The 13,677-nt window shown below is 33.5% G+C and overlaps 2 protein-coding genes across 3 annotated transcripts; both read right to left on the reverse strand.

Moving 5' to 3' along the window:
• Window positions 1-1,127: 1,127 nt before the first annotated feature.
• On the reverse strand, window positions 1,128-6,493 carry Vang (Strabismus domain-containing protein Vang). Of its 2 annotated transcripts, XM_078192978.1 has the most exons (5): window positions 6,433-6,493; window positions 5,748-5,967; window positions 5,062-5,650; window positions 4,826-4,984; window positions 1,128-4,753 (listed from the first exon to the last, which is right to left on the reverse strand). In XM_078192978.1, the coding sequence occupies exons 2-5, from the start codon at window positions 5,876-5,878 to the stop codon at window positions 3,917-3,919; spliced, it is 1,716 nt and encodes a 571-aa protein (XP_078049104.1). In that variant the 5' UTR covers window positions 5,879-5,967; window positions 6,433-6,493; the 3' UTR covers window positions 1,128-3,916. The 2 variants fall into 2 exon arrangements, with proteins under 2 accessions (XP_078049104.1, XP_078049103.1); XM_078192977.1 differs by lacking the exon at window positions 6,433-6,493 and having other exon boundaries at window positions 5,748-6,226.
• Window positions 6,494-9,042: 2,549 nt separating this feature from the next.
• Window positions 9,043-12,857, reverse strand: LOC144476197 (uncharacterized). The gene is made up of 4 exons (XM_078192860.1): window positions 12,623-12,857; window positions 12,013-12,053; window positions 10,907-11,103; window positions 9,043-10,087 (listed from the first exon to the last, which is right to left on the reverse strand). The coding sequence occupies exons 1-4, from the start codon at window positions 12,705-12,707 to the stop codon at window positions 10,033-10,035; spliced, it is 378 nt and encodes a 125-aa protein (XP_078048986.1). The 5' UTR covers window positions 12,708-12,857; the 3' UTR covers window positions 9,043-10,032.
• Window positions 12,858-13,677: the final 820 nt, after the last annotated feature.

The raw sequence follows: 13,677 nt of genomic DNA on the forward strand, positions 1-13,677 counted from the left end.
TCGTAAGATCCTCTACAATGTTGCACAAACTAAACGAGTCACAGTAACAAATCCGGACCGCTAAAGTGTTGAACGTCGAAAACCATTAGTTAGGGACTTCTCGGAACTCTCCCTGACCTCTCTCTCTCTCTCACGCTGTCCTTGAACCGAGGTCTTCGCGCGCGGCATACCCCACTCCGTTCGTTTCGGCGGGCTTTCTGCCCCTGCGCGCTCGACCGTCGCGCACTCCCAGCCGCACGCGCACCGCCGAACCACCAATCACCACCAATCTGCAACCAGAAGATGAGCCATCCGACGAATCAGCATCCAGCTAGAGGACCCCAATTTTCCTATTGGACAAGGGAGGAAGAACCAGAAGGAACGCAGGAATAAAACTTGCTTTCCTCGGGAAAATACAGACAGACTTTATTCGACAGTCAAAGAAAGTAGATCATAGAGCTCTATCAATAAAGTACCAGTTTTTGCTTAAAATATTCAAAGTTGTACAACTCTCTACAACCTTTCACGAGCAGAGCGGTTCAGCGCTCCACGGGCAACCGAACCACATCAAATTCCCTACATCCAGACAATTCAGACCTTAACATATGAATGTAGCAATTTTCTGTCTTTTGATTGGCTGACGATTTATGACTGCACAATGTTGCCATCATAGTTAGTAATAAAAGAAAAGTAAATAAAAAGTGGCAACAGCACGACACAGTAGTCAAACACGCTTTTCGCGCAACCATACGCTTGGCGCCCCATTTAAAACACGCTGCGCTATATTCGACTTTTACTTTCCATCTCATAGAATTTCTCAACCACAATCGTTAGCGATTTTGAGAATGGATCTATAAAGGCAATATTTCGACAAATTAAGCAAAATACGATCTAACTAATCGTTGCATTAGAGCAGATTGAAAACATATTTACAACACAAAAGTTTTTAAAAAAGTACATTAAGAAACTTTTGGAAAAATTTTGAGAGAATGTAAATATTCATCAGTATACGAAATGTAAAGAATAAAACTCTTGTTTCTTGCATTTTACATTATTATAGTTATGTAGCTTATAATATTTCAATGCTTCTCGTAATACAAGATTTATAAATAAAACTTGAAGTAACAATGTCATTTATTTATTTTTCAGGTTTCTCCTTAAGCTATTTGAATTTTATTTATTTTGTGCGCACAATCTTTCACAAACTATAATTTTTACTTTAAGTAATAACTTAAATAATAACTTATTATATTCTACAAATACAAGAATCGCAGTGGAGTACATGCAAAAGTAATACATATCAGAAAATTAATATTTGTATTTTAAGTATGCATATTTAATTTGCCAATTAATACAATAACCACGCTCACACATAAATAAAAAAGTTTATAATTAAAGCTACTCACAACAGCAAAATCACCTATATATTTGCAATATAACATTATAAAAGAAATTCTTCTATACTTTTCATGTAATTATTTTAAACTTAGTATATCCTTAAACAATAAGTTACAAGCAGAGGCAAATTTGTATTATCACATTGTGATATGTTAAATGTTGTCTAAATGTGGATGAATGTACACTTTTTGTTATTCGAAGTCAATGATTGATCAGGAAGTGTAAAAGAATAATCAGAGTACCTGCAATAGTATACTTTCTTCATACAATAAATTCCACTGTTATACTGATCATATCTTATTTATATGTCCACTGCTACATATATATATATATATATACATATTACGATATGAATGTAGAATATTCTTATAAACTACTGTACATAAACATATATGTAATAATAACTTCAGTCACAAATACAGTAAAATACCATAAACCTTGCAAAATAACATATAAAATAACAATTTAATACAAAAAATTTATGCTAATATTAATGTGATATTAATGGTTATATTCAATAAAATTAATACATTCAATACTTTTAAACGGAGAAACTGATTTATAAATAGTGTAAACAACTTAAATACTTAAAGAGTAGCTACTGTATTGTGATTGCTGATGGGTTCAAGTAAATTAGAATGTAATCACAGCAAAATCTCTTGAAGGATGAAAATTTAAAGAAAATTATTACTATTTGTTGTAGCAAAGAATTCAGTATTTTTAGCCAGTTCGTATATTACTAGAAGTTTATTTCTTCAGTATAGTTTATTATATTAAACATATTTTACAAATAATTATGATTTCTAAAGTATTGTAAATTTTAATAGATCATTTAATATTTTACTTGATCTTTTATTACATCTGTATATTGATCATATGTTTAAAAATAATAAGTATTCTTTTAAGTACTTCAAGTACTTAAGAAATGAAAGTTGAGGTAAATATGATCAAAAGAGAATTCAGCTAATTGATCGTTCACTCTTTCATATATTATCAAAAATACACTCGTGACTATCTTCAACCAAATTTTAGTCATCATTCGTTAAAAATCAAGTAATAGAAAAATTTTACTGAATAAAATTAATGATATGCTGACAACGATAGGATCTTTTTCAAAATGATTACAGTATTACCGACTGGCTGGAGATTTTTTCAATCCGAATCAATACTGATACTTTTCCATTCGCAGTAAAAGATAGATGATATTAATTTGAGATAACTCAAAATAGATGAATTAGATTAGACTTTTTTTATAGATATATTTTCTTTTTAAAAGAAAAATGTCGGTGTCTTGTTTTACTAATAAATTTGTAATGAATAACAGCGTCAATTAAAATATCTTAATGGCTACTTAGAGAAGTGTTTTTGACAACATATGTGTAGGTCGAAATCATTTGTGTTAAAATCCCTTTTCGACAATATTTACGATTATTATCTTCGACATGTGTTGTAAAAAAAAAACAAATCTATAGATTGTAAAAAATAAAGTATACAATATAAATGTAAAATATAAAAAAAACTTAATAAAATTAGTGTCATGGAAGAAACTGTATCATTGAACTGTATTTTTAAAAAATACAGATGTCATGTGTCTTTCTATATACAATACATATAGATGCATAAACAGAATATTGTATAGATTGTAGGAATGTAATTATTTTCCTATTCAGAATAAATAAAAAAGTATTGTATAAAATAATAGCTTATAGATTCTAAGTATACAGTATGTTCCGTTTAACTGTATACACAATTATTTCCATAAGTATTTTTAATACTTACACAAATAACAGCATTTATGGATTTAAATCGAAAATACTGTTTACAATAATAGATATCGTTGATATGAGTATAATAGTTTTAATGCACTTCTGGGACACTATTATTTTAACAACGAAGAAGCATTTGTAGTTTATATATTTCAACTAAAACACAACTACTTTACGAGTCATTCGAAATTAATTTTGTTTTTCTCTTTCTACTATAGATATGCTTCCAAAAAGTACCCAAGAATCTTACACTTTTAGTCAATACTGCTATAAAATATGATAGACTTATTTTGATTTTATAAACTATACTATACAAATAATGGAATAAATAAATGTGTGCGTGTATAGTATGAATGATTGAGTATTTTATCCAGAGTCGTAAATGCAAGACTGCATTGTCCATTTATCCTCTAATTGCTTGTAGCAAAGAAGGAATATGAATAATTTCATTAATGGGAACATTTTTTTGTGATAGCGTTATGAAAAACTATTTCAATGCTGTGAAAATTTCTGTTTGTCTGAAAATATACTCTAATAAAAACTTTATCACTGCTATATGTATATAACAATAATATAGGCTTCTATATAGAATTATTAGCATTGCTATAGTTATATTTAATTCACAATACTTACAAGCTTATTATTGTGGAGTTTTCTCAATTATATACAATACAGTAAAAAACTACTCGTTCTTAATGATTTCTGTATTCAATAAAAATACAAGCATCTGATTGCAAATTATGTCGAAAAATTTCATTAAATTTAAAGCGTTACTAGACCGATGTTTCAGAGTTTAATCTTAACAAGAATTTGTTAGATTTCGGATGTGCAAGTTGTTCTGTAAGATGAAAATGGGGTAAATGATATGCTGTACATAAAAGAGCTACTTCACCTTGTCTTAATTGAAATTCGCAACCATTAGCAAGAGGTCGTGATGGTAATTCGCCTTCACAAACTAAGGCCCAATGATGAGAACGTTTTTGTCTCTCCTTTTCGTTTGAAAAAACGGGACTTGTTACAAAAAAGGGCTCTAGAAACGCTCGCGGGGCTGCATCTTGAGCTAAACACCGTGCAAGTCGATTTAAAATAGATTCTACAGAGTGACGCGGTTGCTGTCGTGTCACTCTTAAATACTTTTGTAAGGCTCTTGCCATAGATGGAAATACCGCTTGCGCAGCTTCCATAGGATCCATAGGTCCAGGATTTGGAGTTGATTCTACCTCTGAATGTAAACGTTTAATATGAGCAAATGCTTCCTCAGCGGCAGTGATTAATCTTGCTCTACGTTTTCTAACTCTACGTTCATAATCATGTTCTTCGTAAAAACGTTCATTATGGCTAGAATCCCTACGACGAGTTTGAGTAGGCATTACTGATCTATCACCGCTACCTCCTCGAGACTGAACACCACTAGTAACTCCACCATCAACTTCATAAAATTTGAAGCTTGATTGTTTTCTGCCAGACTTTGATACAGGCAGTCGTTCCAAATATGGATTATAGATAGGAAATTCTGTATAATACCTTTCTAATACCCATACTGCTGCTCGTTGTATCGATAACTGACCAATTGCATATGATCGTGATACACCATCTGGTGATCTTACAACCTTGAATATTAAGTTATTATTACAATATACTTAATAAATAAAAGTTATTGTATAAAATTTAAATTGACATACCTTGAGATAAAACATAGGTTGTTGATGTCGTATTTCAATAAGTAATATTGCAATATAATGTATGAACAATAGAGTATCTGCGAGAGTACCAGCATAATTTACTAAATTTTTGTACTCTGTTATTTCACCATTAGCAGCAGTCTTAGCACTCTCTGTGACCTAAAATTTATAATAATTTTATATAAATGTTATACTATTATAGAAAGAAATTTAAAATATGTGATAAAATCATATACCTGAACAACATAGAATAGCCAATAAGTACAAATGCACAATGTGGTAAGAAGTAATACCCCAGCTCTGAATAAGAATATACGAGGCATAGTAGCATTTCGTGAGTGTAAAAACACAGCCCAACTTCCAATACCTAGTAGCACCAACTTAAAGGCTAAACCTAATAATTGGCCTTTACATTCTGCATTACATGATAGCAATTGTAGCTTTTGTTGCATTGTTAACACAGTTGTAGAATCAGGAAAAAATCCTACTTTGGGCAGTATAACCATAGCAACAGGGCTAAGAAAGGCGCTTAGTCCAATTATCATTGCTATAACAGGACCCACAAATCGATTACAGGAACTAAATGATCCATCATTTTCATGTGGCCAATGGCTCACATCTTCAGTTGATTCTGATCTATCAGAGGTATTTCCAGTAACAGCAGTAGTATTTTCCCCCCAGTTTTCATCTTGGGGTAATATCTGTACTTCGATAACTTCTTGACCCAAATTATCCACGCTATCGCCTCTTACATTAACAGTTGTTTGAAAAGGAGCCATTTCGCTTGTATCTAAATGTCTTTCCTTCCTATGACTGCGACTGGTCCTTTTAAACAAACATATTAATGTTACAAGTGGAAAAGGATTTAGCTACAATTTTTCCCATTATTACATAAGCACACTTGGTCATCAAATTCAAATACCTGGTACTTCTATGAGAATGTTGTCTGTGATGAGATTTAGAACTATGAGTTCTATGATGTTTTTGAGAAGTCCTGCTATGATGGCTATGGCTATGCTCGCTAGCCCCCGATTTTACGCTCTCAGTCTCCATTCCCCGGCAAAGGTTACCGCCCTCGAGCTACCCCATAAGAACATACCCTCTTCCACTTGTTTCCGACCGCCAGGCACATATACTTAGTGCTATAACACAATCGCAGTGTTGAAACTTTGTTGAATTACAAAATGATACGCTATGAATTAAGAATCTTCAGGGTATTTTCTGTGCACAAAATTTTTTGCACAGCCGACATTTTAAGATACGTAATTAATTTTCCAAAAAGTTGAGTTCGTATCATTCAAAACTAAATATTACAAAAAAGATTGCTTTATCAACGTAATTTTCTGTTAAAATATATTTAAAAACAGACGCCGACACGCCTAACGTTTATTATTCCCACCCCCTTTGTCTTGTTACCACATTCCAGAATAATTGTTGGGAGAAGGAAGATCAGGTAAAATTTCCTAGGGATGTTTAGGGAAATATCAAGCACAATGTACAAAAATATTCACATATATAATATTAATATATATTTACAATACTGGAATGTTATGTTTATTTATTATATATCCTACATCCTATCAAAAATACTATGCACTAGTACGTACATGTGAATTATTTCGACTGTATGTACATGTGTACCAGTGTGCTCAGGTTGCAACGAAAGCGCTGCAGGTGACTCGAGATGGTGATATAAATGGGGATGGCATCCATGCTCCATATTACACGATGCGAACATTGTGAGTCCTAGATATAGTAATGGGACCTACTCCTGCACATTTTTCTTACTCCTTAAGCTAGCATGCCCATCCCCACCGTTTTATTGCGCATCCAATCTGAAGTGAAGCCTGTCTCAGTGGTGAATTATTAGCCAATCAGAGCAAAGAAAATTTCAATACAAACCCTAGTTAATGAATCAAGATCCGGCATAGAAGTGTGCAAAAGTAGGACCCGTTATTACACATAATACACACATGAGTACATAAACGATTCGATACCCATATATAGGATATTCAAAAATTATGTAATTTCCGGGAAATTGGAGTTTCCTGTGCAGTTAATTCTGAGCTCAGCTTAGTGGATACAATAGTGGACCAACATTTATACAACGGTAACGTATGTCACTTTTACTCGATATAAAATTGCAATGTTCTGTAACTATGAGGTTGGTTAGGGAATTTCTGGCTGTTTTGGATATCCGTGATAGAAGTGGAATTAAGAATACGAAGATAGAACATAAATGTACAATCTGAATTATGGCAAAAGGACGTGAGTTTGCCATAATGAGGAATTACATACACTTTAGCTGTATTCGGTTTGACTCGGAACTACTCTAAATGTATGAAAATACAGTAAGATGTCCTACTTCTGCGCACCTCTAGCCTACAGCTTGATTCTTTACAGAGAGTCAACACAGGAATTTCCTTTGCTCTGATTGGCTGATGATTCATTGCTGAGATAGAATCATTGAATTATGGTAGAATTAGCTGCGAACTCTTCCAGTCAATTTTCGTCTTGCCTACATTATATTTCTTTGACAATTATTATTGTTTTCTACTAACAAGTAATTCAATTCATAATAAATCCTCGCAGAAAGAACACGTATATAATAAACTGGAATAATTTATTTATTGGTTTGACAATTCCATATAAAATACCGATTTAAATTATAAGCGTTGAATAGGATAATTTAAAGCGCTTAGTCTATTCATATAAAATCTACAAAGTTCCTTTTGTAACTTTAGGCACCGTTTCAGGTTATGTCAGGGTTATATAATTTTGCTACGAATGCGGCGAGAAGGTGGATTCGGCGCAGCATACGCTGGAGGTATGCCTCGCCTTTTAGCAGGTAGCAAAAGGGGATGAAATGCGGCAGTCTCCTTCTGTGTGCAGGGCATGTTACAGAAGGAGGTTGCCGAGAGGGGTCAGGAGAGATCCAACCCCTCACGTCGGAACCGGGGGTGGCGACCGCGTAATGTGGAACCTTCGGTAATTTGAGAGTTGCGGGCGGCGGACATATCACACGCTGATTTCAGCAAGTTCCCGTCACCCGCTATCAGGACAGGGGGGTTCATCTCCCTACCTGACGAGAGTAGGGGGTGACGTAGTCCATCATCTATACGTCACCCCCCGGGTGGCGGGGGTCCTGGGTATATGAACCACTTATGCGGCCGCCGAGATGTTACGGTGCAGGGTGCGGCCTCCCTGCAACCGTAACCAATCGTCATATGATGGAACAGCGTCCGATGGTCACCGTGGAGGTTTTAGTGGGTACCCTATAGGGGCTTATGTCAACAAAACCCCCCCGTCCCCGGTTATGGCAGGCCTACATAACCCGAAGCATGGTTATGACAGCAAACAACAGGAACTCCACACTACCCCTGGTCTGCTCCCCCGGGCAGGCTGGGGGTTTCCGGATTGCAGATTTTCTCCACGTAAAAAAGAAAAAAAAATTATTTAATTTGGCCACAGAGTCCCTAAGCAATGATCCCAGGTCACTTGGGCCTAAGGTCACTCCAAGGTGTTTCACTCTAAACATTTGCAGCCTGTGTGGCCTTTTAGAAAGCCGCTAAAGGCGGAAAAATGACGGAAAACCGCGAAATCTAATTTATCCTGTAACTACCCTCATGGACAAATTACAGGGTTAAAATTTTGTCCAGATGAGTTTTTATTGGTCAGCTATCGAACGGTGTATGATTCATTGAAAAACCTCTAAGGGCAGTTTTGACTATCTTAATCGACTATGCCCTTTCTGTAGAAAGGTTGACTTCTGCCCGCTGGCTCGCGTGCGTAGTAGCAGGTTGAATCTCGCGCGCTTGCCTTTCATTCGCTACTGTTGTTTCATTAATAACTCGTTAACAAAACCGCGGATTGCATTTTAGCAAAGGAAAAGGTTACTTGAAATGGCCTCAGGAACCCCTCATTTCTCTCGGAGTTTCAATAATTTTGGTACACCCTGTATGAAAAAATAACCTGTGCAAAAGCTAAAATTGATAGGCCAAAGGGAAAAATATTTCTATTCAAAGAATAGTACTTGTGCGAAGCTGGCTGCGGAGTAAACTGGTGGGGATGCGCGAGTCAGCTTAGGGAGCACGGAAAGTGCAGGAGTAGGATCTATTACTAAATTGTATATTATGACCATAATATGAGATTCAACTAACTTCAGTCACAAATTCAAATCAAATACGAATTAAAATTTAGTGTTGAATAAATAACCATTGTATACAAAAATATATTTTTCTATTAAATTTATACAAGGCAGTTATAACATTATCGAACTCAGTATGCAATTTGTACATTTCCTACTTCGTCAAATTATTCAGCATCAGTGTTGCGAATTATTATACATAATAGGTATTATATATTATTACTTGGAGGTAGATTTATACGTGAACAAACATACCTAATAAGTATAGCATATTAATCTTATAAACTGGTGTACTGTCATTAATGTTTGAGTTTACAATTCAGCTAAGTATGTATTGAATTTTGATATTGTGTAATACATTTTAATTGGTACATGTGCTTAATCTATGATTTACAATTTATGCATTACTAGTGGAATAAAGTTACGAGCAGCACCTTAGGTTCGATATCACAGTTCGGTATGAACATTTTATGAATTTTACAGATTTCGCGAATCTCAGAAGATTATAATCTTTTGATTCGGAATCCAAATTTCGATTCTATTGCATTATAGTTTCCAATTGTTAGATTTTGAAAGCATAGTAGGTAATAGAAGTACATATTTGATTATTGGTGTTTGAATGTTCTGAATGTGAATGACCTGCTTACGGTGTGTTCAGAATCTTGGTAACTTATTTTTGTTGTTTTAGATTCCTTAACCTTGATTTTTGGTAATTTTTTCAATACTTAATCTTTGCAGTTTGTATTCCTTCTGGTATTTCAATGATTATGTGCTTCTAGTATTTCTATGATTGCTTCCTTCCCGTGTCTAATGTACAATAAATCACTGTATTTATATAAATTGAAATATTTACAACTTTGCTATATGGAACTTTCAAAATTATTGAAAGTGCTAGTTAAATAATTAATTTAAACTCGCGGTTATTTGTAGTGTTAATGTTCCTCTGTTTCACATTACATAACGTTTGGAAATATTCCGCAAGTCAGTGTACCTAATATGGTCATTATTTACATAAAGTATTTTTTATCGCTAGGAATGTATATCATTTCGAATATAGTCACTATTTTTCTTTTGTCATTGATGCTTTTGCTAGAGCTTCCTGCTCCCGTTGATAGCTAAAAAAAGATGTTCTCTCATTAGTAAACAATATTTTTATCATCAAATAATTCTTATAATTAAAGTTAAATACTTATACATTAGTAGGTTCCATGCTCTTAACTACTTTACTGATTTTGAATATTAATAAACTCACATTACGTTTTCACATAACATTATTCAACATAATAATCTCCAGTAAAATTAGTCATGTACATATGAGGTTATTGATGCATAAGAAGAGTATGCAATTTACATTTGATTATAAATGTATTTAAATTCTACTATTTAAATCAAGCAGAAATACTCAAAGATTACAAAGTCATTATGATCCATAAAGCTTTGAAAGTTAGTTTTCTATGTGTTCAACATGTGTAACTAATTTCAACGCATTTAACACTATGTACACTTCAATTTTCTTATATAACATAATATATAATAGAGATTCTCTTATCTGAAGGATTATTTTTGTAATGTCTTGAAAGCAAAACATTCTATTATAGTGTACCTAAATAATACAATAATTATTATAATAAAATGTTTGAAAACTAGAGTACTATAAAAATAAATATTGGAATAAGGGAGTCTTCATTCTATACTCATTTCAAAACTTATTCCCTACCTACAGTGTTAATTAAAAAAAAATTAAGTGCTCCTTCTCATACATCTAAAAAAAATATTTAGAAGGCTTATGTAACAAGAATGATATGAATTAAAATGTATTCGCACTAAACACGAATGCGTTTGTTTTTTATGCGTTTTTGTATCTTAAGTATTTCGTAATGTTATTAAAAGAAAATACAAAATATACGTATCTCTTGCGAAATGATGATACTTACTTTATCGCTCTAGCAATTTGATAAATAGACGTTATCGCAACGAAGAGATTTACGCTGAAGAGACTCCAATTTTTCGGGGTGATTGCTAAAGAATATCTGGTCCAGATCACTCCCGTCACTGCCAAAGCAGATGATTGGCTAACAGAGAGCTGACTAGCTGGCCTCTGTAGATCACCGAGACCAGCTATCACAAGTCCCTAAAATGTTTGAATTGCGTTTAATAATATGAATTAATTTTAATAGAATATATCACGAACGAAAAGTGACAATCATCAATAAAGAAACAAGTTTCATGTACGAGAAACGAAAGAACAGAAGGCTTAGGCAGACATTGAGATTGTTTACTTCAAGGTTAATCTATTTCCAGCTACATCGACCACAATTTAGTAAAGCGTGCGCACGGCGATGATTTCCAAAATATTCTGTTTTAAGATTTTCGAAACTACAGAAACAAAGATAGGAAAAATTTTTGTTCAAATAAAAATTGTGGGATTACAAATAATTACAAAATCTTGTATGTGTTATTTATACGTAAAACATTAAAAAAATTATATATTAAACAAAATTTTAATAGAAATTCTTAGTTTAGATAGCTATTACAAAGCAATAAAATTACGAATGAATGAAAAATGATAAAATTAATTTTATTTGTTATCGTTTTTAAATATAATCTTGCCTATTTCTGGTACTAGATCACGTTGCAGAATCAATTTCATACACCGTTACGGAAGAGAATAAACGATTACGGAATCGCCGAAGGTCGCACGAGCGACGACGGTCGTTTCAAGATCTACGACCTCACGTGTCAAAGTCGCACTTGGATCAAGTCCATTGTACACGAATACGGCTACCACATGACACGAGAAATATTTCTGCAACGTATTTATTGGCGAGCGATGCTAGGACCGTGCGTTATCCGCCTTGAAGCAAAATTATTTCGCTTATATTAACCACAAAATATATGCACAGTCATAAAGACGGAAAATCTTATTATGTATTCACTGATTCATTTCTTTTGTAGCGATTAGTTCGAGTATTGTTATAATTTATGAAATTATGAATGAAGCACGAAATATTTAGCAAGACATTACAATATTATTACTGACCCATTTAAAAGTTGGTGCCCAGAAGAATATAGTCTGCGGACCTGAAAGGGAAAAATAGGTCGACACTGTGTGCTGTTACATTCCTCTTTTCCTGTATTAATTACATCAAATTGAGTGCAGTATAGAGAAAGAAATAAAAACACTATTCATGCCCCAACGACCATGATAGCAACGAATTGTCCTTTTATTTAGAAGTTTAATAGATTACACATTAGTCGTTATTAAAATTGAGTTAATGGAGCTTCGTAAATTATTGATATCAGATGAGTGACAAAGCTTTACATTATTTCTTCATTGAAGAACTACATTGAAGCATTCATTACGAGTGATTGAGTGCTATCAGTTAAAAGATATGTGAAGATAGATTTTAGGTTCAGGAAAAGTCAACAGCTAAAATGTAGAGCAGCGTGCGGTGGGATAAAATTGATTTTTGCTAACAATACAACGGTCAAGTCCACCGAGATAACTGTTCACATTACGTGAATAAAGAGATAAAAAAGAAGCGCAGTGCTCGTGCTTCTTAAGACGATTGTCTCTTTTACTAATTCATACGATAGTGACACGTGTATCAAAATTTAAAAAATTCGAAAATCCTAGACAACGTACTAACCAGCTGGGTGATTCCACAATGGCTGGAGCTGCTGGGGCACAAACTTGCCAATTGTTAGCATCGACTTTTTATAGATTTGAGACATTTTTTTTGGTGTGTTCACGGGTTAGGAACGCCTAGTCAAACAAACGAATATTAAAATGGAATTCTAGGTCTACGCGAGGAGTGAGTCGACGAGACGAACCGCACACTGAGACTGAATATCGTGCAATATCGTAGTAGTGCAACGATTGGTAGGCGTGCTGCTTCCTCACGGGTACCTTCTTCTCTTCCCCGCTTTGATTTCCTGGACCTAACATGCTCTCACATGCGTGGACTCACACATGTGCACATAATGATAAACTATTTCAAATATGGTTGAATATACATGCTCACGTATCGATTGATTTTTACATGTAACGATATAGTAATTAGTACGAGAATACTCACAATTAAAAATGTTTACAGAGACTAAAGGTTACAATTTGTATTCATAAAATAATTGAAAATCTGCGTAGTGTGGGAAATTGAAAATTATTATTTCTATCATCAAATTTGCATGATCAGAATTACGACATGTAAATGTTTCTATAAATTAGATTATCGAAATTGATACGCAAGATTACCTGTATTTAGCTTGTCTCCTCTGTTTATCTGTTAAATATCGTGTCTCTTTCAATCAGATTGAGTATCTTTTTATTTTCATCATTATATGTCCAATTTAGATTTCTGTGATATAATTTTTTTAATACTTTAGTAATTTATTCTATAATACTATTTTGATATTAAAAGAAATTCCTTAATGCTGAGAATATTATAAATTATTTTCTAATTCGAATTGTTACATATATGGCTAACGAAAATATTTTACTTTTTCTTGTCATTCCAAATGAGGAAAATTAAGAAAAAACAATTTTAGTCATTATCGAGTAAACTAGTCGCTTTATCTAAAAAATTCAAGTCATTTGATCCAGTTTGGAAAAAAGGTTTGCGTTTTAAAAAGTGTTTGAACACTTTTGTTAGGTACCATATGTATATCCGCATATTCATAATACAAAGCGTATTTGGTAACAAGG

This window comes from Augochlora pura, chromosome 10 (genome assembly GCF_028453695.1).
Source record: "Augochlora pura isolate Apur16 chromosome 10, APUR_v2.2.1, whole genome shotgun sequence".
In the NCBI taxonomy this organism is placed as follows: Eukaryota; Metazoa; Arthropoda; class Insecta; order Hymenoptera; family Halictidae; genus Augochlora; species Augochlora pura.